The 26093-nt window shown below is 33.1% G+C and overlaps 3 protein-coding genes, 2 long non-coding RNA genes, 4 other non-coding genes and 1 pseudogene across 10 annotated transcripts; 8 read left to right on the forward strand and 2 right to left on the reverse strand.

Moving 5' to 3' along the window:
* Nucleotides 1-349: 349 nt before the first annotated feature.
* LOC104790943 (asparagine synthetase [glutamine-hydrolyzing] 1) lies at nt 350-4026 on the reverse strand. Its single transcript, XM_010516739.3, has 10 exons — nt 3403-4026; nt 2858-2996; nt 2670-2765; nt 2246-2578; nt 1986-2147; nt 1570-1872; nt 1347-1481; nt 1097-1264; nt 901-1008; nt 350-814 (listed from the first exon to the last, which is right to left on the reverse strand). Exons 1-10 carry the CDS (start codon nt 3480-3482, stop codon nt 584-586), a joined length of 1755 nt encoding a protein of 584 aa, XP_010515041.1. The 5' UTR covers nt 3483-4026; the 3' UTR covers nt 350-583.
* A 4766-nt stretch (nt 4027-8792) lies between these two features.
* LOC147942610 (small nucleolar RNA SNORD25) lies at nt 8793-8877 on the forward strand. Its single transcript, XR_015560633.1, has one exon. It is a non-coding gene; the product is annotated as a small nucleolar RNA SNORD25 (small nucleolar RNA).
* A 38-nt stretch (nt 8878-8915) lies between these two features.
* Nucleotides 8916-9072, forward strand: LOC147942611 (small nucleolar RNA snoR136). Its single transcript, XR_015560632.1, has one exon. It is a non-coding gene; the product is annotated as a small nucleolar RNA snoR136 (small nucleolar RNA).
* Nucleotides 9073-9113: 41 nt separating this feature from the next.
* Nucleotides 9114-9188, forward strand: LOC147942612 (small nucleolar RNA snoR64a). Its single transcript, XR_015560597.1, has one exon. It is a non-coding gene; the product is annotated as a small nucleolar RNA snoR64a (small nucleolar RNA).
* Nucleotides 9189-9376: 188 nt separating this feature from the next.
* On the forward strand, nt 9377-9470 carry LOC147942613 (small nucleolar RNA R38). The gene has a single exon (XR_015560604.1). It is a non-coding gene; the product is annotated as a small nucleolar RNA R38 (small nucleolar RNA).
* Nucleotides 9471-10425: 955 nt separating this feature from the next.
* On the forward strand, nt 10426-12773 carry LOC104790944 (11-beta-hydroxysteroid dehydrogenase-like 3). The gene is made up of 6 exons (XM_010516740.3): nt 10426-10776; nt 11453-11645; nt 11791-11876; nt 12050-12181; nt 12264-12392; nt 12494-12773. Exons 1-6 carry the CDS (start codon nt 10594-10596, stop codon nt 12698-12700), a joined length of 930 nt encoding a protein of 309 aa, XP_010515042.1. The 5' UTR covers nt 10426-10593; the 3' UTR covers nt 12701-12773.
* A 593-nt stretch (nt 12774-13366) lies between these two features.
* On the reverse strand, nt 13367-14606 carry LOC104790945 (small ribosomal subunit protein uS10y). The gene is made up of 4 exons (XM_010516741.3): nt 14453-14606; nt 14204-14333; nt 13818-13931; nt 13367-13678 (listed from the first exon to the last, which is right to left on the reverse strand). Exons 2-4 carry the CDS (start codon nt 14313-14315, stop codon nt 13536-13538), a joined length of 369 nt encoding a protein of 122 aa, XP_010515043.1. The 5' UTR covers nt 14316-14333; nt 14453-14606; the 3' UTR covers nt 13367-13535.
* Nucleotides 14607-19390: 4784 nt separating this feature from the next.
* LOC104790946 (pectinesterase inhibitor 11 pseudogene) lies at nt 19391-20206 on the forward strand (annotated as a pseudogene). Its single transcript, XR_015559063.1, has one exon. The product of XR_015559063.1 is annotated as a pectinesterase inhibitor 11 pseudogene (transcript).
* A 1195-nt stretch (nt 20207-21401) lies between these two features.
* LOC147942614 (uncharacterized) lies at nt 21402-22312 on the forward strand. Its single transcript, XR_015559506.1, has 2 exons — nt 21402-21568; nt 21902-22312. It is a non-coding gene; the product is annotated as an uncharacterized LOC147942614 (long non-coding RNA).
* A 2575-nt stretch (nt 22313-24887) lies between these two features.
* Nucleotides 24888-26054, forward strand: LOC109133426 (uncharacterized). The gene is made up of 2 exons (XR_002038528.2): nt 24888-25024; nt 25719-26054. It is a non-coding gene; the product is annotated as an uncharacterized LOC109133426 (long non-coding RNA).
* The last annotated feature ends 39 nt before the right edge of the window (nt 26055-26093 follow it).

Genomic DNA, 26093 nt, shown 5'->3' on the forward strand with positions numbered 1-26093 from the left:
ACGCAATAAATTATAACCATTGTTTATAAGAAGGTAGAAATGAAAAAAAAAATATTGTTTTCAAAATATATAAAAATGTAAAAATAACTTTTTAACACGAATTTATAATGATTATAAAACTGTGAAAAATGTATTTGTTACCAATCAAATTTTAAAAGTTAAAATTTTTACCGTTTAAGTTTCTACAACCAAAAGTCTTTACAAGCTCTACAAGAACTAAAAATAGTTTTAGTTATATTTTACAAAAATGTGAAATAGAGAGGTACAATGATTATATATTCCCTCACACATATCATGAAAAGTTTTGTGATTTGTGAGAAAAGAACAAGTGTTATTTTAGGCCGATCAATAAATTAAACATCATATAATTGATAATTTGATACAAAGATTGATGTACATTGAACTTCATAGAAGCGGTACATTCTAAATCTTACCCATAAACAAATTTTTACAAGATAATTTATACATTCAAATCTGCATAGGAAAAAGAAAATAGCATAATCTTATTATTAAATTATACAAAATACTTCACCCATTGGGAAGATAATTAAACACACAGTTCCTCCATTTTCCCCTTTCAAACTTATGTCTGAATCACAACTCCTTGACCCCTCATCATCGGCATGTCGATTGCCTTAAGTGGCGGTGGCATGGGCAATGCCACGTTGCTGCCATCGTAGGCTGAAAGGTGAACTCCGATGGCGGCTCTTCCTGATGGATCCATATTGTTCGACCAGCTTGCATCCCACTCCACTGCCTTTGCTGTCGAGCAAGCCACGGTTGCACCTCCAGGAACAGTTAGTCTTGCAGAGTTCTACAAAAAAACGTAACACAAAAGTTTGTGAATCTATTAAAACAAAAATGGAAGATTCAGCTACACCATGGAGATTTATAAAGTACCTGTGGGAAGAACCTCTCGAAGATCATTCTGTAGTAATAAGCTTCTTTAGTGTTTGGAGTGTTGTGAGGGAAGATATGCGCCGCGTTTGACATCATCTTGTCATTAACCTTAAAACAGAACATAAAATTATCAGACCCTGAACCTGAATCCAGATGTTAGCACATTAGAGGAGATATGAGATCTATTTGTGAGTACATTTCGAGCAGCATGAGCTTTGAGGCCATCAATCCAACTATAGCCGACACCATCACTAAATTGCTCTTTCTGTCTGTAGAGAATGTGTTTTGGCAGATAAGGACGTTCTTCGTCGTCAAAGGCTCTCCTAAGAACCCATTTCTCAATCCTCCCTTCCTCTGGCTTGATCTAAAAGACCATACCGAAAAGTTGTTCAAACATGTGTACGTTAAATTGTGAAATTGAGTTTGTGATCTAGTTTTGTAGTTACCATTTTGCATTCAGGGTCTAGAGACATGGCGGTATTGATGAATTCTTTGTCAAGAAAAGGAACACGGGCCTCTAGACCAAAGGCAGAGGTAGATTTGTTGGCTCTTAAACAATCATACTTGTGAAGAGCCTTGATCTGCAAGGCATCGTCCAAGAATAGTAAGTTAAAGACCTAAGTTTTGGATGATATCATTTTGTATGGTTAAACTTGAATAGATAGATACCTTGCGACAGGTTTCTTGGTGAAACTCTTTCTTGTTAGGTGCCTTGTGGAAGTAGAGATACCCTCCAAAGATCTCGTCAGATCCTTCACCGGAGAGAACCATCTTAACTCCTAGAGACTTTATTTTCCTGGACATCAAGAACATCGGTGTGCTCGCTCTTATTGTAGTCACATCATAGGTCTCAACATGGTAAATCACATCCTCTATCGCACCGATCCCATCCTGCACCGTGAAATGGAACTCATGGTGCACCGTCCCCAAATATTCAGCCACCTCTTTCCCCGCCTTCAAGTCCGGTGAGCCCTAACAGAACAACCACAAAATGATTCTAAGTTTGAGTTTCAAATTTTTAAAATGACTTTATATCTCATCCAACCTCTGTCTTCAAAACAGAGCAACTCTGTTCTATATCATACCTCAAGACCGACGCAAAATGAATGGAGCTGAGGACCCCATTGCTTAGCAGCCTTAGTACCGGCCAAGTGACGAGCAGTGATGGAGGCCACAAGGGAAGAATCAAGACCACCGGAGAGCAAAACTCCAAATGGAACATCAGTCATCAATCGCTTAATCACAGCCTGTAGATAACAAAAACAAACACATTAATCTCTCACACCACAAACTTCAAAACAAAAGTACGAGACCTTTTAATTTGTTCAAGGGTATGTTTTCTTACGTTTTCAAAGGCGCGTCTAATCGCGAGAGGTTCATAAGGCGTTGAAGGAACAGATTCATTGAACCAAGGAGGATTGTACCATTGCTTAAACCCTCCTAGTTTGCTTGAATAAAAATGACCTGGAGGAAACGCTTCAAAATGCTCACAATCATCGTTTAAGCCTTTCATCTCTGAAGATATCCACACAGATCCGTCTAATCCCCAACCAATGTAGAGAGAAGTAACACCAACCGCATCACGAGCCACCATGAAGGAATTATCTCGTGTGTCAAGCAACACAAAGGAGAAGATTCCATCCAACATATTAACAAAATCCACACCATACTCCTCGTACTACAATCCCACAAAACACATCAAACTCAAATCAAAACTTGATAAACCAGTTTAGCAAAAGCAAACATAACGTTATCACACACGAACATACCAGGTGAGCAATGACGTCACAATCACTACCAGTACGGAACTTGTGATTCTTCAGACGTCTTCTCAGCTCCTCATGGTTATAAATCTCTCCATTCACCTTCAAAACAACAACAGAATAAAGTTTCAGTTTCAAAAATATCAAATGAGTTATAATTATGACTCTCTATTGATACAAATTTAGAAGCGTACGGTGACAACAATGGTCTTGTCCTCGTTGTAGAGAGGTTGATCACCGGAGGCAGGATCGATGACAGCAAGACGCTGATGAGCCAAGTAATTGTCTCCGTTCTGATATAACCCACTCCAGTCAGGTCCTCTGTGCCTCAATCTATAACCAAAAAAAAAATAAACAAAACGATTACATTTATTGAATTTCAAACCATATATTCTACCATTTCTGATACCAAAGTTTGATATTTTCTTGGAAATATTCCACCAACAAACAAACGTTAGAATTTTTTGCACACATACAAACTGAAAGGGTGACGTTTGATTTGATCAACCATCACTGTTCATGTCACGTTCGCCAAAAAGGTCCCAAGGAAAAAAAAAATGTTGATTATATACTACAAAGTTATCGTTGTCACATAAATCTTGGTGAGATTTAAATGAAACAAAACATACGATGTCTTATGTAAAACATCAAACTAATCATAACGTTGATTTGCAGAATTCAGAATGTTTTAACGTGACAAAAACCCAAAAGAAAAAAACAGAGGAAAAAAATGTATTGCCTGCGAGAAAGCTCAAGAACACGAACTCTCTTGGCCTGAGAATCATCGGAACATCCTAAAACGGCAAGTATTCCACACATGTTTCCTTTTTTATTTTTTTGTTAGGTGAAGAAAATGAAAGATCGCAAAGAATGAGGAAAAAGAAAACAGGATATTCCGAAACTTTAGGGAGGATGGGATATCAAAAACCCAAAAAAAAATTAGAACAACAAAACAGACAGATGTCGAGGAAGAGAAAGGAGAAAATTGCACGTAGTGAGAGTGTTTTATCGATATTTGAGTTTTCTGATGTCTTGTTTCTCTACGACCGAGTGCTCTATTTATAGACACTATACGGCGCCGTGATGTCGCGTTTTGGTTCTGAATGAGTCGTGCCTTAAGGGACCAAACTTTTGTATTACCTGAAACCGGATAAGTTACCGGATAACTCTGACCAGCTGTTTCCACGTGTTAATTAACCCTTCTTACGACTTCTCCGATGTGTGTGTGTTTTTTTTTACGTTCTGGATCGGTTTTCTCTAGTTTTTTCACGGTGGGGTAAACTCCGGTTTAGCTTTATCCGGGCTGAGTCAGCAAGTGGATATGTACTTATCTGACGGTGTATGAATAGTCCAATGGAACCGTTCTGATTTCTTTGGAGCCGTACACGTTTTATCACGATGGTGGTGGGGTCACTTGTATTTTGATTATAGATAAAACTGTTTTTATCATAGTGTTTGTTTGAAAGAGTAAATACATTTTCACATGCAAATGATAATTGATAAGTAACGTTAAGACTTAAGAGATAAAAACTATAACAAGTAAATTACTTATTGATGAGGTTTAATATTCAATATTGTTTCACAAATTACTAATATGTATATGGTCTATAATAGTGATTAGTGCACACACATATTATCAAGTTTGGGATTGAGTTAATAATAACATCATACAAAATGTGAATTAAAACAAGACCCTATATGATGACAAACTATGAAACTAAGGTGTGGTTGTTTACTAATCATATTTTGAAAATACATTTACTAATGATATAAACAAATGTCTTTGTGATAAGTATATTATACTGATAAATTGAGAATTATAATATGCAAGGGTGAGAAGATGGTTCTATTTAAAATTTGAAAATACATTTACTAAACAACATAAACAAAGGTCTTTGTTATCTGTTTTATTATTAACCCTGCTTTAGACATGTGTCGTGGTTGGTCGCCATTCGATACCGAAACTTGAGAACGAGATATAACAATTTATATAAGAGATATTGTATCATATGATACTTCCGGAAATGAACAAAGTAGACCTATTCCGTATTCGAGTGTATCCATAAATGTAATATTATAAATTAAATCACATGTTTATTCTATGTATAGGCATCGCACATGCCTCACACGATGCTACAATGTGCAAGGGTTAGAGCCGAGAGGATGAATCTCACTTTACAACCTTCGAATTTGGATAATGCTAAATCAGAAAAATATATCATAATTATTGAGCAAAATAAAAACAGATCGACATGTTTTTTCTTGATTGGCCAAAACGAAAAAGATCGGGATTGCTTTATTCTTGAGGTAAGCAAGCCCAATCGCGAGATACTACATTTTGACCTTAGTTTTTTTACCAACACTGTAAAACCACATCTCCAACTAGTTGGGATTCTAACGAAGAAAATATATAATAGAAAAATAGTAAAAATGATATGGTGTTGTCGTGTTGATTTAGGGATGTAACTATTATTATTGTTTTATCATTACAAGCTTGAATGACGCTAATAATTGGAAGACCCATGACGTGTATAAGCAAGTTTTGTTATCAAATAAACAAAAAGAATGAAAGAAGATTCTTATATTTTAGAAAGAAGATAAAAAGAGATGACGTATAAATTGTTTGTTTGGTGAATCTTCCCACACTTTGATCTTATGTTAATGTAACTAGGCTTGAATCCAAACGGTGACATGCATATAGACAATGTTATTACAATCCGTTAGGCTACATGGAAAATATATATATGTGTGCATGAGCCCTTTTTATATATGTCTTGCTTTTCATCCGATGGAGTAAGGATTTAAATTACTCGCATGCATTTTCGAGATTGATATAACTGAGTCAAATCGTTCAATTTTTTTGTTAAAAAAAATAAATTATAATAATTTTATCATTTATATATTTTTAGTTAATTAAGCTCAATAGGGATCGTAGCAAAACAATTACTTTTGTGGATTTTATAACATCCTCTAGTCAAATATTATAATGTAAAATGCAAAAAAACAAAACGCGAATATTGTGTATATTTTTTTATAAAAGAAAAAATTAGTTAAAAAGGTACCCTACAGTGTTAACCAAACGTCATTTTGAAAGTAAAGACTTTTTGAACACCTTGTGCTCGGGTTTTTGGACGTTTAATACCTATAGTTATTGAATTGGACAAAAAATACATGGTTTTAATTTTCGTTGTCTTTTAAAACCATCATTTTATTTATAATGGTAGATCCATACTTACGATTTAACAGTCATTAACTCTAATAACGGAATTGTTAAACAGGATTAAAAAAAGAACTATGTGGTTAATTGGTAATAAACAAAGACTTTGTTGCCCTTTTATTTTTCCTCCAAATCAATTTGGGATCTTAGAACCCTAAAAGGCAAAAAAATTCTTCTCAAATGTCTTCAAATTTTTGAGAATAGTAAGCCAAAGTTCATGGTCTGATGCGAATTCGAGTCGAAGCTGGAATTCTCTTTGCAGCACTTGTAGTAGAGTTATGACTGTTGCAAAGTCATGGATCAATGACAATTTGCATAAAAAATTCTATAAATGTGTTGTTCATGGATTTTTCAGTTGGGCAGATGAACATAAGCCATATGGGTGGCAAAAGGTGAGCTTACTAGAGGCGAGAGATGAGATAAAGCAGCTGAAAGAATCTCTTAGGATAATGAATGAACAAAATTTTTATTGTCTTTTAGGGTTCTAAGATCCCAAATTGATTTGGGAGAATATTCAGAGAGCATCGGTGTCTTTGTTTACGACCAATTAACCACGTGAAGTTATCTTTTAATTGTGGTTAACAATTTCGTTACTAAAGTTAACGACTGTTAAGTCGTAAGTATGAATTTACCGTTACAAATAAAATGATAGTTTTAAAAGACAACGGAAATTAAATTATCTATTTTTTATCCAATTTAGTAACTACAAGTATTAAACGTCCAAAAAAAATAGATAACCTATATTTTTCGGGTTTTTAGCCGATTGTGCTCACAAAGCCTCATCGATAGTTAATTATGTAAATCAGGTCAAATTTTAATTAAAGTAAGTGGGATTGTGAGAGAGAAAATCACGTTAGTTAAAAAATACTGTAAAGAAAGAAGAGATTAGCACGGTTATAATAAGGTTGGACACAATTAGTAAACGACTCGTCATTCGTCATTCATGTGGTCACGATTCTAGTCTGGCAAATCATTTATCTACGAGCTCTCTGGCTAGTAAGAAATAGACGCTACCACACGGCCGTGCCATGCCATTTTATAAACGTACCGGTAACTTGCTTTTCTAGAACTGGGACTCCTCTTCGGACAAAACGATCCAGACATAGCTAGCTGGGTTTTTTTCGGGTTCTCCCCTTGAAATTCAATATAATTGTTTCTTTGTGAGTTATATTGTTGCAAACTATTTCTTTATCAATTAAGAAACCCAATATCAAAGTTAGTTACTTAACACTGATACCAAAAAAAAAAAAGCTTCGTCCCACCGTTGCGGAGTCCATTCGATCTCACTGTACTGTATTGAAGATTAATTACTTTTCCCTTAGTGGGGTGCGGCGACACGGCCAAGTTTCAGATCTCTCAGCTCTTCTTGATATACGATATATACTATGTCATACAGTCATATATGAGTCATATCCATTTATTTTTGCTTTATAAAAGTCAAACTAATGCCTCTTTTATCAAACAGATATTTAATCCATTCAAACTGTTGAATTTATTTTTATTTTTTCTCGAAAAGGAACGTAGAATTGTATTTATAATTTTACAATGGAAACAAATGTTGGTAGAATATGGCCCGGATTTACGTAACACCATATTCAGTAATATTTGGTGTACTTTAAATCATTTGATACAAATAGTATAGTCTTATATGATTATGTATTTGTATTTTATCTCGATCAGAATATTCTGTTCTTCAAATGGGGGATGTAAACTCAGGTCCACTGAATAATTACAACATGCACTTGATTCGGACTCTGCAGCTTAAAGACTTGCAACGAGATGGTACATTCTGCAAAAACATCACGTTTCCATGTATATGGTGACTAGACAATGAGTCGAGATCTACTTTGATCGTTCAACAGATATGTTACACGGAAACTCACATAGTTTGAAAATTTCATATTTTCCCAAATTTAAAATAATTGACAGCCGGATAATGACATTGACATGTTCACCAATGTAAACTTCCAAAAGTTTGCACAAGTGAACCAAACAAAATTAACAACAAAGTGTCCACGGTTTAAACAAAATTGATTAGTAATTTACATTAGTGGTGCCTATGGTACTCTTAACACAATTACAAGTGAAATTGTTTCTTTCATGGTTGATGAAAAATGGCTTCGCTCTCATACACAATTGTTGTTTGAATTTGATTCAATAACTTGCCACTGTACGTATAAAAAATAACAATTACATAATTCTGTCATCGGATACATTAACATGTTGTTTTATTTTGTGGGTTAAAGTAGTAATCAAACCTCGAAAATATTATGCAATTTTTTAAAAAAACTTGAAAATCATTTTCCAAATAACTTCCTTAAATTTGCTATATAAATTCTAACCTACATTAAACAAAAAATAATAAAAAAAAAAACCAATATCAATACAAAATTGGGCTTCAAATAAAAGACAAACACCTTCAATACAGGGCCGTCACAAATAACCAAAAAAAGGATCTAACACAACTTCAGCCCAAGGCTATTTTCGTCATTTAATCGGCCACCTTAAAAAACCCTAATCTCCAATACCGACATATAAACCTATATAAACACTTCCACACACCAAACCTAATTCATCTCACACTTCTTCAGCCGATTCATCCTTTAGGGTTCATTATTATAGCTTGTCTCCGAATCAATGTCTTAGCTTTGTTCTTGATGTGATGTTAGTTCGTAGATCTGGAATATTTTATATATGGCTTCATCAGATAGTCGATGTGGATTTGTCCGTTCCCATATGATTCGTTCCCTTGAAGCAATATGAATCGTGTTGCTCTTAGTTCTATATAATCGCTCTCTAATCACTTGAGTAATCAGTACTGTTAATTCTAGTATTGATACTACTGATTAGGAAGCATTACTTGAGCAGCTACATCTCCTCTTTATTAGGTTTTGTCTTTTTTTGTGTGTGGGAAGAACAGTGATGAGTCAGTTTACAGACCTGTAATGATTGCGGTAATGATCGCATTATTATGAACATCTAAGGGACTGAGTTCTTACCTTGTTTAGATTTTGATTGTGTATTAGGGTTTTAGGGTGGCTTTTACATTTGTATAAAGATTCATGCTTTGAATAATTTTGATATGTGAAGCTTGTTGTGAAGTGTATTAGCCTACAGCAAATTTAGTTTCCCTCGCTATCCTGTTCTTCAAATTTTCAATGATGTTTCTTAGGACGTCGGGGAACAATATTTTTTGAATTTGTAAATTATTTTCAATGGGATTCAAATGATGAACACTTTGCCAAGTTGTTGAATGCTCAGAGATTTCTGAGTATTATGAATAACTCTTGTATAGGAAGATCTGATGATTTCCACTGTTTTTGATTTTAAAGTTTTGTTTTTTTGGGTTGGGAAGCCTGTGATGATTAGATTATATGGTTGCTGAAACTTGAGTGTTGAAAAGCATCTTACTTGACTAGGACGGTCTGAGGCTTATTTGATTGTTTTATTTCTGAAGTTTGTTTTGGTTTTTGTTGTTTGACAATGTTTGTGTGGTGGTTGTGAATGATGAGAAACAAAAATCAAAATACAGTTATCCCTGGCTTAGGCTTTTAAAGCCGTTGCTGAGTCTTTTGTTATCTGACACACACCACAACGTTTTTCCTATCTTAACTCCGTTTAATGTTTTTGTTTCTGTAGCATGTTTTATAATTTTATTGTTTGCTCTCAAGGTTTGTTTTACAATTGAAGTATTGTCAGTTTGTTGTTTTTGACTTCATAAATGTGTTTGCTTGGTATGAATTGCAAGGTAAAAGGGCTTCGTGTACCAGTTCCATTTCAGGTCAACTATGTACCTTGAAAGGCAATCGTTTCAAAGTAGTCCCGTTGTTACAAAGATTTCTAGACGTACCAATGTTACCTACATCGTTTAGAGGAATGCTAAATTCTTTTGTATTTTTGAAGCATACACTTCTGTACTCTAGTGAGATGTTAAATTCTTTTGTACTCGAATTCATGCAATGTGAAAATTTAATTAATCATGTTGACAATGCAAATCTCTTGTTGTCCCAACAAAAACGTTTTGACCGGTGTCAAAGTTTCACGTGTCTTTTGGTCCCCAGAGTTCGAAACATGGAGTCGATACGTCATTAACCCCAAAACTCTTGCCTCGAACACGTGCGTAGTTGAAATATGCTATTGACTAATGGATTATAGCGATACATGAGCAATAATCATAATGTTTAATTCATGAATGTCACTTTCACATGTGTTCATAAACAAAATCCGACATAAATATATTTTATGTTGTCTATGCTCAACATTAACTTTCGAGCGGAAACTATAAGATTTTTAGTAGCGCATCAAAAACATTCGTTTTACGTTGAACAAAACTCGTATGTTTCAAAAAAAAAAAAAAAAACAGTAAAATATCCTACGTTATATGTTAATGGGATTTAAGAAAAAACATTTCTATTAATTAATATTTTATAAAATAACTAAACATTACAGTCCTAACTCCTAACAATATTTATATAATTAAGTTTTGATATACTTTCAAATCGCTCAACACTTTAATATCTCCTATACGTCGTTAAAAGTTCAAGTAGGTAGGTGCACCAGCCAATTCCACTTTTGCATCTATTTCGTCTCCTTTTGTCTCTATTAAAATAGACTATTTTTGTAAAGTGAAAGTTCGAACATTTATAATAGAACTACCCATAAACAAGTAGAGTGGTAAAGTAAGTAGTGGCATTGGTTCTGCCAAAGAACAACATGGATATGCTTACCAGCATTCTCAATCTTCTTGTTCCTCCTCTTACTATCATCTTTCTCTTCCTCTTTTATCCATTTTATCTTTTGGTCAAACTTGTTCGTTGTCTTCATAAGTACCTTCGCTTCGAAAACGTAGCCGGAAAAGTAGTTCTCATCACCGGAGCTTCTTCTGGCATCGGAGAGGTTAGTTAGCTTTGAATGCTATATGGCCTTTTGTTAACATATATGTTCAATTCGTTTTATTTTATTTTTGCGTTAAGTGAGTTTCTATTTATTTTTATTGACCAATACCAAGTAATTTACGATTAGTAGTCGAGAAGACATAATTTTTGTAGAACTTTTGCAAAAAAAATCTACATGTATGCGGATTTAATTACTAATCTTTCGTAATCATGTGTGCTGTTGGATAATCTGATCATCTACTGTATATGAACTCCATGTATACGACGGATATATAACTATATTTTGTTTTCCTCAAAAAACTAATCCATATCTTATGAACGATATATTGCTATTTCTTATTCTATATATTACTCATTCAATTATATGTGTATATATGTGTGTAGTGTAATAAAGAATCCCACGTGAATTGATGATATGTTTATGGTTTCGAGGTCCTAAATTGTCGTGGAGTCTCTTGAAATTAAATGTGTACTAAAAGACATAGATAATTTATTTGATGATATAGCTAGATTATCAGTAGTGAGCTGTAAATCGTTACTTGTAATAATTCTAAAGCATCATATACTATAATACATTTAAATACAGTAGATCCACATAAATTGATATGTTAGTATATTAGTTGAGATTATTTATGTTTGTTTTGTTGGGTTGGTAAAAAAAAAAAAAAAAACTAAAGCATGTGGCATACGAATACGCCAAGAAAGGAGCATGTTTAGCTCTTGTTGCTCGAAGAAAAGATCGTCTAGAGATAGTAGCAGAAACATCACGCCAATTAGGATCGGGAGATGTCATTATCATACTTGGTGATGTTGCTAAGGTTGAGGACTGCAAGAAGTTCATCGATGAGACGGTTCATCACTTCGGAAAACGTACGTATACTTTTGTTCCACTTTGTTACATACAATTCCAAACTAAGTTATAATTAACTTTAATATGTATACAACATAAATAATAATGAAACTGTATATATATATATATACATATTCTTCTAATCAAGTTATCATATTTGGACAGTTGACCACCTGATTAACAATGCTGGTGTATTTCAAACCGTTCTTTTCGAAGATTTCACTCAAATTCAAGATGCTAATCCTATAATGGTAACTTTCGTAACAACCTTCTATTGATGGTATTTCCATAAATTATTAATTTCTTTAGACAAAAAATATTATATTAACTACTAAATTATGAAACTGTAGATATACATATTGGTTATTCTTCTAATCAAGCAAACTCTATGTTAACTACTTCTCTAATTTGTGTGTACACGAAGGACGTCAACTTTTGGGGAACAACATACAGCACTTATTTTGCAATTCCTCATCTACGAAAGAGCAAAGGAAAAATCATTGTGATTGCCTCAGGTTCAGCAAATATACCTTTGCCATTGGCAAGCATCTATTCAGTAAGATTTTTCTTTAAATAGCACAAACAATTTTTTTTTTTTTTTTTAACTTAGTATTGATGTTACTTGGTTACTTTCGTAGGCAAGCAAAGCAGCCTTATTAAGATTCTTTGAGACATTAAGAATAGAGCTCAGTCCGGATATCAAAATAACAATTGTTCTTCCAGGAGTTATATCAACAGATATGACCACTCCTCACTGTTTAGAAAAGGTAAGTAAGAAAAACACTTGTACATGAATCTCTACCATAATATGTATACATGTGATACTTTACTAATTATGTCTTTTTGTTTGCTTTCTTGAAAAATATAGTATGGTTCAGATTTTCTTCTATCAGAATCAGTGAGTAAATGCGCAAAATCAATATTCAGAGGTATTGGCAGAGGAGATACATACATAGAGGAGCCATCTTGGATGAAATGGGTGTTTGTTATGAAAAATGTATGTCCCGAAATCGTTGACTACGTACTCAACTATCTATTTGTTAGTTATCTCAAACCTTATTTCAAGCGTGATTGATCATACCAATCTCTAGTCTCAAGTGTTGTGTTGCAATGATTGCTATTATTCAATAAGACGTATAATTGTTGAATTTTTTATCTTTGGAAAACGCATTTTGTGACGTATAAGTTTTTTAACCGCAAATGTTTGATACTTCAAAAAAGTAACTTGATCGATAGAAAATCTCATTAGCTTACAAAATGTCACTTTAAGTGATTTTGATATAAGATTGCATCTAAATTTTTTTGACGAACGAACAACTTTGTACTGCGATACAACTGCCCGATGCAAAAAAACCTGGTTCAAAATTTGAGGATGCATATGGATGTTGAATCTAAATGAAGAAACGAACATGACCTCATTTGGATAGGTGAAGCTTGGAGTTCCTTGTTTTAAATCGCCAATCATACATAATAACCAAAAATGTATGAAAGTGTCACTCTCTGATGTAGAGTGGCGAGCTGAATCCAGAACCAAATGAACTTAAAATACAGTGTAATCTCTGGTTCTTTATACTACCCTTATACATATCTCTCTACATCATCTACATCAGTTCAGGGATGTTGAAGATTATGGTTCATGTAAAATGAGACCATTGGTCTATTTCCGTTTACCACATTGAAGATAATATTTACTCTTTTAGAGTAACAAAATGAAATTATGTATGAAATCAAGATCTTGAAATGGTTCATTAAGGTCTCTCAATAGATGAAAATAATATGATTGACAAAACCACCTCAGAACTATCAAAAGCCAAGACATAAGGTTGCGCTAAGCAGAAACAAAAATGTAGGACCAGAAACGATGAAATACATTCTATCTTTCTTGAAGCGGTTTTAGAACAAGTGTTCGTCTAAGAGTCAGCAATAGTGACCTCGACCTCGACACCAGGTTCAATTGTGATCGAAGTGATTTGCTTAACCACGTCAGGGGAGCTGAAGAGGTCAATCACCCTCTTGTGAACCCTAAGTTCAAACCTGTCCCAAGTATTGGTTCCTGATACAAAAAGACACCATGAATCAGTTCCAAGATTTTCAAAAATTAGAAATGATGTATATATCAAGCCAAATCTTGAGTTTAGCAACATTGTAGAGTTGTAAAATGTTAAAAGTAGAGGTTATGATGTGAGAGTTACCTTCACCACAAGGTGCCTTTCTGGTGGTGATCTTAAGAACCTTAGTGGGCATTCTCACTGGTCCCTTAACTCTAAGTCTCTTGTCCTTAGCTCCACGGACCAAGTCAGTGCACACTAATCAAACAAACGCAACAGAGACTAGTCAATCAAACAAATGCATCAGAGAGACTATTCAGTATTAGATCCTCTTAAAGCTCTTTGAATCTTGCAACATTTTGGGATCGGTTTATCTACATTTCTAATTTCTAAACACTGAACAGAGAGCTTCAACCAAAAAACGAATCTATATACCAAAACTCAAAATTCTCTAGGACTAGGAGAGAGACATCTCATTAAACTTGAAACAGAGAATCAAAGGATGCTTAAGGAAGCGAAAAAGATGAAACCTTTCTCCAAGTTCTTGACATTCTTGGAAGAAAGAGTGATTCTGATCTTATGAATCTGCTCGAGGGGTTCCTCCAAACCAGCTTTCGTGGGTTTCATCGCTTGATACGCCATGTTTTTGTTACAATCACTCTGCAGAACCCACAGATATATATATATAAGTAACAGATTCAATCAACACAGAACTAAAACAAATCTCCCAACATCTTATGTCCTACGAAAGATGAAGTAGAAGAACTATGAAATTTTACCGTTTTGGCCGGAGAGGATTTTGTTTTTCGCCGTTCAGGTTAATCTGCAACTGCTGCGGAGGGGCGTTGAGAGAGAAGAGAAACCTTTATTATCTAGGGTTTTTATTTCAATGTTTTCATTTTTATTTTTTTTCCAATATTTTGAAACGTCGTCGTTTTTTGTTTCCGGACCACAATAGTTTTGTTTGGTTTTTTGAATCTAGGCCTGTTGCTAAACCTGTTCTGTTAGGCCCGCTCTACATGTTTTCTTTTCTTTTTGTGTTTTGGTTTTATACTTAATACAGTTAGCATCAACTCCAAAAAATTTTGTAGAAGTGATTTCTTGATACAAAAGGGAATGGTAATATTCAGAATATATTAGTGGGATTAATTTGTTTATATGACAGCAAACTTTTCAAAGTTGTGACACTAGAGTATTCTCGATGTTTTGGCGGTGATACGAATGAGTAGGAAATGGGTCGTGTTTGCGTCGTGCCAAGCAGTTTATTACAAGCGGATCGAGAGGGTGCAACATGAAGCTTCAAAATGTTTCCATAGCAAGTGGATCATGGGCTGAAATAGAATTTGATGAATGTGAGTTTCATATGCTAAGAAGAAAGTGAATGAAAGTAGACCCAACCTCGATAATCATAAGGAGGACTATGTGAGGAAAAGATATGCCACGATTTTGAGACAAGGACTTGAGTAAATGTTGCGACCAAGGAGATTCTATAAAATTGAAGTCTTTGTCTGTCTAATTATCATACCCAAAAAAAAGAGAGTAAACGAATCCCCATCTCTAATCCAACAAAAATCTCAAAGCTTCAACTACCTTTCACATCCAAACTTAAATCCAAGAAGTTATTGGCATGGTCGGTATGAAGTTATCTGATGCCTAAACCGTACCAACAAAAAAAGATGGTGTCCCCTATTAATAGCTAATTTTCTCTAAGATATTAGCTTTTATTCTCTACAAAGTTTAAAATGAATTTTTCCTACTTCCTACATGACGTATGTAATTACCTAGTTTAACATTGACATGCATGTGACAAATAATGCGATCAAACTTCCTAGTCAAAAAACATAAAAATAAAATAATGTGATCAATACTCACGTCCACGTGAACATGTGGCACTGGCCTCCATATGTACCGTTCGAGTTATGTCAAATATGAAGAAACACAATATTTATGCAGAAAACAGGGTACCAAAGTGATATTTATTTTGTTGTCGACTGAAAATAAAAAATGAGATAGATAAGATAAGAATTGAGTTTTTGATACAGTTCTGTTTTGATATATCAGTTTCGAATCTATATAGCCGGGTATGGTATGGGCAGTATGGAAGTTAGTAACCCCAACTTTATGGATCGCATTTACGCATCACGCTCATATAAAACAATCGTTATTTTCATCCCATTTTGCCGTGCCTTAATTTCTGAGAACATTTCTTATACTCAAAAATGAAGTTCAGTAAGAGTATTAAATTTTCGAGTAAAATGTTAAGAGTTGAAATTTTAATACATCAACTACAAAGTGATATATGTCGGCCGTATGGTAATTTCGTGGCCTAAAAAAACTTATGGATCACAATTGACGCATCACGTCACGTGCATATAACTATCGTTGTCTTCTCCTAATTTTGACGTGTCTTTGGTACGAAAAGGGAACCAATAAATTTTAAGATACGTTTAATAAAGCAATGCTAATAGCATGAAAAAACTTTCTTCAAATATTTAAAACGGAATGTGAAACTTCAACATTTTGACAATTGAAAGAGAGTATTGAGACAGGTGTGGACGATCTTAAATTTGACGATTGAAAGAGGATTGAAAGTAAGTGTGAGTTGACCCAAAAAATGGGTAAGTGTGAAACTCTTTAAAATTTTGGAAAAAGAGCACTGAGATATCAGATAAGTGCATGTGAAACCAAGTCCCAGCTCCCAAATTTATATAATTTGTTATATATATAGTGTGTGTATATTTAACAAAGTTGTGAAGAAGTTGAAGTTCATGGCCGACAGTCTTTGAGAGCCCCACCCGAAGCAATAATTATCTTATGTAGTTTACCTTAAAAAAAAAATGTATAGTAATAATAAGATACATTTAATTAATCGCCAAATGAACATTATTCTTATATGTGAATTTGTTAACATCGCATCTCTTATTCTATGTTATCTTATAATTTTGTACATCCTTTTGTGAATAATGGGATACATTAGTCGCCTAATGTGGTTAAATAGCATCTATCTGGACGTGGACCAGACTAATTAGAATTGTACATTAATTATATTGTTGCAATTAGAATGTTTTCTTTTCAGGTTCAAATCCACTCTCCATTTCTTATGTATTATATTATTAGTTGCCCAACCCTATTTCTCTCTTTCTTGTTATTAGTTGCCTGATGAATATAAAATACTTTGATATATTGAAGTAAAGGCGAAAGATATACGTACTTTGCGTGATAGTACCATTAATATGTCGACTTACATGGGATCCCATCCTTACATATTTGTGACTAATTATGATGATAATGTTATTCATATTCACAGTAAAAACAAATACAAAAGATAAAACTATGTTCACACGACAAGTCCGTTCTGATGAAATTTTACGGAAAGGCCTATAAATCGTTCTTTTCATTCGCATGTTACTTTTGGTACTGAGAAAATATATAAATATAATTGCGAATATTCTGGTTAATTCCAACTAATAATTGACCCCAGTTGGAAAAAAATAACCGAACCAAGAGTCAAGGTCAAGCATATTAATTATACTAATATTATAAACCCTACGAAAAACCAAACGTACTACAAATTAAGAGAACGTACGTACTAATAAACCTCTATAAAATCTCCAATTTGCCCATGACTGTCTTTTCTTTTGTCAAGCAAATAGAAAAAACTGCAAAGCAATGAAAAATGTTTTTGATGTGTACGAATACTATTCGGGTCAACAAATCAATACGGCAAAATTTATGATAACATTTGGTTCCCGTGTATATAGTTCAACACAGAACAGATTGAAAGTGATACTAGATATTCCAAATCATGAAGGTGGAGACAAATACTTGGGTTTGCCAGAACAGTTTGGCAGAAAAAAGAAAGAAATGTTTGAGTATATAATCACAAATGTGAAACAGAGAACATCTAGTTGGACTGCAAAAAGACTATCTCCAGCAGGCAAAGAAATAATGCTAAAGTCAATTGCACTAGCCATGCCAGTGTATGCAATGTCTTGTTTTAAACTCCCTAAAGGTGTGATTTCAGATATTGAATCAATACTTATGAGATACTGGTGGGAAAAAGATGCTCAACAAAGGGGAATCACCTGGATAGCTTGGAAAAAACTTCAATATTCGAAAAAAGAAGGGGGTCTTGGTTTCCGGGACCTTGAAAAATTCAATGATGCTCTAATAGCTAAACAGGCTTGGCGACTAATCCAATATCCAAATTCAATATTTGCAAGGATAATGAAGGCTCGCTACTACAGAGACACAACGGTGCTAGAAGCAAAATCACAGAAGAACCAATCTTATGGTTGGTCATCCATTCTGGTAGGCATCTCGCTCATAAAAAAGGGGTCAAGATTTAATATCGGAGATGGCAAAACGACAAGAATAGGCATTGATAATGTCCTTGATACACATCCCCCAAGACCAATTGCAGCTGTCAATATTGAAAACAACAGAACTATAAACACTCTCATGACATTTTTGGGACAAGTTAGATCATGGGACATGGCAAAACTCCAAACACAAATCAAACCAGAAGACTTTATGGAAACACAAAATCTGTTTCTATCACAAGTAGATCATCCGGATAAACTCATATGGAACTATAGTACGTCGGGCGATTACACAGTTAAATCAGGCTACTGGCTATTGATGCATGATCCCCTTTCAAGTGATATTCCTCCTGATATACGTCATGGGGCACCTGAACTTAAAAACAAAATTTGGAGACTACTTGTAATTCCAAAACTAAAACACTTCCTTTGGCGAATTATTTCAAGAAGTCTTCCAACATTAACAAGTTTACGATCGCGTGGTATGAATTTGGATACGATATGTTCTAGATGTCGGCAAGCAGAGGAAACGATCAATCATGCATTATTCACATGCCCTTTTGCAACTATGGTTTGGCGTTTTTCCAGTACTTCTCACATAAACATAGCAAATTTAGTGAATGATGTGGAAGAGAATATTTCTAATATCATTACTTCAATCCTAAATTGTGCAACTTCAAATGCTGAATCTATGGTACCAATCTGTTTATTATGGAGAATTTGGAAAGCAAGGAATAACAATATCTTCAATAACTATAGAGAAAGTCCATAAAAAATTGTCTTATGGGCAAAAAGTGATGCAAAACAATTCTATGATCTCACCCATAAGATGGATAATCATATCCAGAGAAGAGATGGGTATCGAAATACTCATCGATGGAGACCACCGAACGTTGACTACGTGAAATGTAATTTTGATGCTGGATACAATAATCTTAATCATGAAGCCACAGGAGGTTGGATTATACGAAACAACATGGGATCGACATTGGCTTAGGGTGCAACTCGATTATCACATACGTCTTCGCCATTGGAAACGGAAGCAAAGGCTATGCTCGTAGCTCTTCAACAATCTTGGGTCAGAGGATACACTTCGTTAATTTTAAAGGGAGATTGTAAAGTTTTAATAAAGATCATCAATGGCAAAATGAGACACAAACAGTTAATAAACATCCTACTTGATATAAGGTTTTGGATTTCAAAATTTAAGTCTGTTAACTTTGCCTTTACTAAAAGATCTGATAATATGTCCGCTCATCTGTTAGCACAGTATGGATGTAATTCTTCTATTTTTTATGCTGAATCTGTAAACAAGCCTTTATGGCTCCATTAACAATTATGTATTGATCAGTCTTAAATAAATAATATGATATTTCTGAGAAAAAAAAAAACCTCTATAAAATCTCAAAACCCAACTCCTTTACTTCTCCACAATCAAATTATCTAAAACAAAACACTTCAAACGCAATGGCAAAACAAATATTCTACGCTCTCTTTCTAACCCTCTTATCCACGACAATGCTCACCGCGTCCTCAGCCCCCGTAGCCGCTTCGAAACGCGCAATAAACTTCGTGCAAGCCTCTTGCAAAGCCACCACATACCCAACCGTATGCGTCAACTCTCTCTCCAGTTACGCCAACTCCATCCAAACAAGCCCTCGACGTCTAGCTGAGACCGCACTCACCGTGACCGTGAGCCAGGCCCAATCCACAAAGCTCTTCGTCTCCCGCTTGGCCCGTTTCAAGGGTCTCAGGAAACGAGAGGTTCAAGCCATTAGGGACTGCCTTGAGGAGATCAATGACACTGTTGACCGTTTGACCAAGTCCATCCAAGAAATGAAGATGTGTGGTAGTGCTAAAGGTCGTGACCAGTTCTGGTTCCACATGAGCAACGCTCAGACTTGGACCAGCGCTGCTTTGACTAATGCCAACACTTGCTCCGATGGGTTCGCGGGTCGAATCATGGATGGCCGGATCAAGAACTCGGTCCGGTCCAGGATCTTGAATTTGGGTAGAGGAACTAGCAACGCCTTAGCCTTGATCAATGCCTTTGCTAAAAAATACTAAATAAATTACTACTTTTCTCTTTGTTTCTTAATTATGTAATTTGAGGTACGGATATATGTGAAAGCTTGAGGGAATCTTGATTCTTGAATTGTTTCGTGCAAATCCTTAGTTTTTCTGGATATATAAAGTTTTGATTTTTGTTAAGTCGTTTAATATTTTAGCGTCCAGCGATCTAAAACTGCGTTTTAGCTGAGATTTCTAGCGGTTGAAGAAAAATTTACGTTGATCTTAAATTACCATTCACGTTAAAGTGAGTCGTTGACGCCGACACATTCGTTGAAGTTTGGGACGGTGTTGCGTTTTTTGAGTGTAGATCTCATTCTATTAGAATATTTCAACTACTATTATACCCTTCTATATTAGACAAAATTACTCATCAACCTGTCTTTAAATCCTCTCACATATATTCACATGTTTCCACTGGACCATCGCAAGTCGCAACCATATACCGTCATCTCCGCCGCTTATTGTCACATAACTTTTTTTTCTTTTCTTTTTTAATCTCAGAATTTATCTTCCCATTTGACAAACAAAAGATTTATAGTGAAGATTGATCATAATTAAACTGCACGATGTGTTTATGAGTTTGTAGAATGTTAATAGGTTTAATATAGGCAAAATAATTTTACGTGAGAAAATTTGTTTATATATCATGGTAAATTTACTTCCCCTTTCATACTGGAGAGGAATATTTTAATTAAAAAGAATAACTCTATTTAAAATGGAATTTGTTTAAATTTCGTGTGTTTTACGACTTAAGATCAAACATGATTTTTTAACCAACGTAGTCATTATATATATCATGATTCCAAATTTATCAGAAATAACAACGACACAACATATGAACATTTTCTTTTGAATCAGTGACTATTGCCCGTTCTTCGCCCTTAAATATTATTAAGTTGTTGGTTTCGTATCATATATGTTGCCGCCTCACCGGTAAAAGCCGCACGACCCTTAAAAGAACATGACACAAAGATAAACAAAACACACAAAAATAACCACAAAAAAAAAATTCGTAAAAATTTTTAAAATATTGTAGATGGATAATCATTATTGAAAGTAATTAAACTTAAAGTTAAGAATAAGAGATATACAATAAATAAAATAATTTATGAAAGTACAATAAACTGGAACAAGATACATTATTAAATTCATGGCCAATCAATTTCCAGTGTTTTACAATAATGGAGAAAAAAAATCAAAGGTTTTTAAATACAGAATGAGCAAAAAATCTGGATTAGTGTAAAACAATATCCTATTAAATTAGAAATAATTTTGGAATAATAATTATATTAAAAAAATCATTTCAAATGGAATTGAATCAATTTTGGTTGAATATGATAGGAATATTGAATACATACAACTATATATATTTATATGTATACATGTTCTTTGCAATTTTTAGAACATCTCATTATATTTCAAGTCTTGTATTACCACAGATGAAGAAATTCTTTCAAGTCTTGTTTGCCATTCTCACTATTTACATCCTTCTTGTTCAAGGTACATTTGTATAATTATTTTGAATCAATTACAAATATCATATTATATTTTAATAGCATGAAACTATCTTATGTAAAATATATTACATGATCTCGCTGGAAACACATGACGGAATATGTCAAGGTTTATGGGTAACAAATATGATGTAATCTCATCTCAAAAAAATGTAAAATAACTTATAAGAACATTAGTCAATCCACTTATTGTTAATCACTTATGAGTTGTAAGTGCTTAATCTAATTATACTTTTCATTTAAGAATAGTCAATGAATCAAAATTATATTATTTTTAAATGTACATAAAGACTAAGATTCTATGCTTTTTATACTACAGGGAAAGGAGTGTCACTGAATGCGATGACACATTGTCATAAGATTTTTTCAAATAAACAAGGGACATGTCCTATTGAAGAATGTAAATCTGTGTGTACAAGAACGTGGAAAGGAACCGGTATTTGTGAGCAAGTAAATACAAAAGGAGACATGAAATGTTATTGCATATACCTTTGCCCTGAAAAACCAATGCTTTAGCATTGTATAATATTGGCCCAGTTATGATTTGTGGAAGGTAGACCTAAAATTTGTAAAGTCTTAACAGTTACTAATATTTTAATGTTTCTAATGTTTAGATGCTATTATATATATATATATATATATATATTAAAATTATAGAATTTAAACATTCATAATGTTTTATAAATTTTAAAATATTTTTTACATTCAATAAAATTATTAGTTCAACTAAGGGGATGTATTGAACTTGATATTCTAAGAGATTTGATGGAATTTTAATATTTTAGAATTTTGAGAGATTTGACTGTAATTTTAGAAGATTTGGTAGGATTTTAGGATTTGTTGAGATTTGAGAACTGGAATTTAGTGAGATTTAGTTATTAAATTTAGGTGATTTTAGGATATTTATATGGTAAAACAAAAAAAAAAAAAGAGATCGTAAGCAGAATCACGTTTGTTGGCAAAGACAAGAAAAACTGCACCACATATAATGATCAATGTCTGACAAATATCTAAAGAATATGTTGTTGTTTCTGTTTTCAGTTATGTTATTTGATTAAAGTGATAGAATAGTTGAAAGAATATTAAAGTAGGTAGCGAAGCATTTGATGTTTGAGAAAACAAATGCTGAAATTCGATGTGGTAAACATTTTCATGAACCTGGAAGTTTCAGGAATAAAAGAAAGTACATGACGTCTCCCTCTTTATCTCTATATGATATAATATTCAGTTTCATTATACGTTAACCACCTGCTTAAGAATTGTCTGCAGAAGATACTCAATGAGAGTAAAAAAACAAGAGAAGAAGCAAGAAAAGAGCGATGCACATACTAAACCCAGATGTGGACATTCTTTTTCGGAGAAAAGAGCGATTCTTTTGACCAAATTAAGCTTCCCACTTCGAGCACTTAAAGGTTGTGACCGTCACCGTCGACGGCTCCGCTCAGAAGGTGGCCGAGAGAACATTTTGAATTGCAGTTATTCAATGATGGGCTGGATGACAAATTTGGGAATTTTTTCTTTATGTATGTATTTGAGAGAAAGAGAGAGAGAGTACGAGAAGACAAGTTGCAGAGATGGAGCCATGGTCCATGGAGAACGTATTTTCAAAAAAAATTGTAATTGCTTCGGAGCTTTTTTTATAAAAATCTTCCAAAGTTTCACCTTTAAAGGTGGGATTTGTAAATCATATTTTTGAACTAAAAATGTATGTTAGAAAAATCTTCCTGAATCCCATTCAGAAGTTTTTAAAAAAAAAGTTGGGGTATTTTGAATAACAGTATATTTGAAATGAGATTTGTAAATTATAGATTGAATAACAAGAAATTGTAAATGATTTTGAATGGTTTTTATAAATTTCACATTCAATAACATAGGATTTCAGATGATTTTTAAAAATTATCAATTAAATAACAGAAGATTTCAGAATACTCTAAAATCTCCTAAAATATCAAGTTCAATACACCTCCCTAAAAAACTAAAAAACAAAATTTTGAACGTATGATAAGTAAAGTTGTTTGTTCACTCGGATCTGAAATCCTTTTAGCCATGATTTGAGTAGACTCGCAAGCATTGGCCAAATTTTAAACCAATGTGGAACATTAAAGACACTTTGTTTCGCTCATCTATTTTGCAGTGTTTTAAAACCTGGACCGGTCCAACCGCGACCTGGTAGACATTCCCGTCCGGGTTACTTCTAAAAACCGGACAACTAAAAACCCACAAAAAACCGGAAAAACTCGCTAAAAACTCGTGAACCGGTGGTTGAACCGGCAGGTCGGACCAACATATCAGTATCAAATTAAAATATTTTATTTTTTATCATACTTCAAACTCAAACCAAATTAAAATTAAATGTTGTTATTTACAGAAAAATCACTTAGTTATTTTATCTAATCATTTAAAGTTTAATTTTATTTGTTTAGTACTTCATTATGTATGTTTGTTCATATAATTATAGAAAAGTAGATGTTATATTTATAAAATGTAAACAAACCAATAAACTAATTGACCTGTGATTCAACCGGTCCGACCGGTTGACCTAGTGACCCGAAAGATGAATAACAATATATGCAGAAATTTAAATATTTTTATTAATTATATGTATATGTATGATAATTCAAAATAACTAAAACATAAAATCCAACAAAGATGATAGAAGAATAATAAATTTTAATCTTATCCAAATCTTTTGAATATAATAACTAAAAAAATTAATGCATTTGTTTGTTTTGGAAATCACAGTTTCCGCATAAATAAATTGACTATTTTTCTCTAATTGGATATTTATGCTCTCTTTAATACAATATTATCAATATAGCATCATATGTAATATTTTACATTTTAAAGATATTTCTTTTTTGTTTATTCAAAAAAAAGTTATTTATTTTTTAAAATTTTCCCAATTAGTATATATATGTGAAAAAATCTGGATTAATTTAAAACAACATAACTATTTTATATCGGGAATGATTAAGTGGCTTTGTCATTGCATACAAAAGAGGTGGTGGAATACTCGCTGATGACATGGGGACTAGGGATTTGTTTGTTTTGGAAATCACAGTTTCCCCATAAATAAATTGACTATTTTTCTCTAATTGGCATTTATTGCTCTCTTTAATACAATAATATCAATATAGCATCATATGTAATATTTTACATTTTAAAGATATTTCTGCACTTTTTTTGTTTTTTTTTGCTTGTATGTTTAAATCAGAATAAAATCTGGATTATTTGAAACAAGATCTCTTTAAATTAAATTTAATTAAATTTGGTTGAATTAGATATCCATGATTGTTGAATAGATGTAACTACATATATATATATAAGTAGCATGTTCTTTGTAAAATTTTAAACAATTCCGATTCATTTATAGTGTCGAAGATGAAGAAACTTTTTCAAGTCTTCTTAACCGTACTAACTATCTACATCCTTCTTGTGCAAGGTTTGTATAAACATTCAGAATAATTTTATTATATATAATCATTATAAAAGAAACTGATTATGATTATCATATTATTTGTTTAAAATATCAATTAAATTATCTCATATATAATATGTATCAAAATTATCAATTAAATTATCTCATATAAAATATGTATCAAAATTATTATTTTTAGTATAAAATTTTATGATACTGATTTGCTTCTTTTCTGTCAAATCGTTACCAAAACTAAAGAAATTTCAGTTTTTTCAGTAATAAGCGAGGTGACTAATACTTTTTTATGTGTTAGCTGATTAAAGGGAAACTTGTCTTCGAACTATGATATTATGTTAGGAATATGGATTTTCAACTCAAAATTGTTGACAATAAATAAATTGGCTTATGTCCTTTATATAATAGTAAAATCACTTCAATATGGTATTCGTGTTAGGGAGAGAGGGTTGACGGGTTTTTTCCATATTAATAGCTAAAAGTGCTATTATCTCGAAAGAGAGTGTATGAAAATCTTACATCAACTATATGCGAAAATATATAACTAGTATAAAAGCATACTCACCACTTCATGCATTGCCATTTTAAAACTTATAATCTAACTAGCTAGTATACATTTTTTTAAACATAATCACTCAAGCAAAGATAATATATTTGATTTATAAAAAAATAATATTGAGATTTTATGTTTTATATGTTACAGTAATAGGAGCGTCACCAAATGACACAACATATTCAAATAAAAAAATTGGCATGCTCTCTCGAGAAATGTAATGCAATGTGTATCAAAACGTGGAAAGGATCAGTCGGTCTTTGCGAGAAAGTAAGCGCAAAAGGAGACATGAAGTGCTACTGCATATATAAGACCAATGCCTGAGAAATATGTTATATAGGAATAATTGTGGTCTCATGGCCTTAATGAGTACCCCTACCTTTATCATTGTCGTTAAATTTATTATTATTCAAAATAAAACTCAAAATAGTAATGCATTATAATAAAAAGATCCATGCTGATGCTAGCGTGAGTGTCGTTAACAAATTATAAGTGCAACGTCTCCACCATTTTCAAAGCCTAAAT

Source organism: Camelina sativa, chromosome 6, assembly GCF_030686135.1.
Source record: "Camelina sativa cultivar CO46 ecotype springtype chromosome 6, ASM3068613v1".
Classification (NCBI taxonomy): Eukaryota; Viridiplantae; Streptophyta; class Magnoliopsida; order Brassicales; family Brassicaceae; genus Camelina; species Camelina sativa.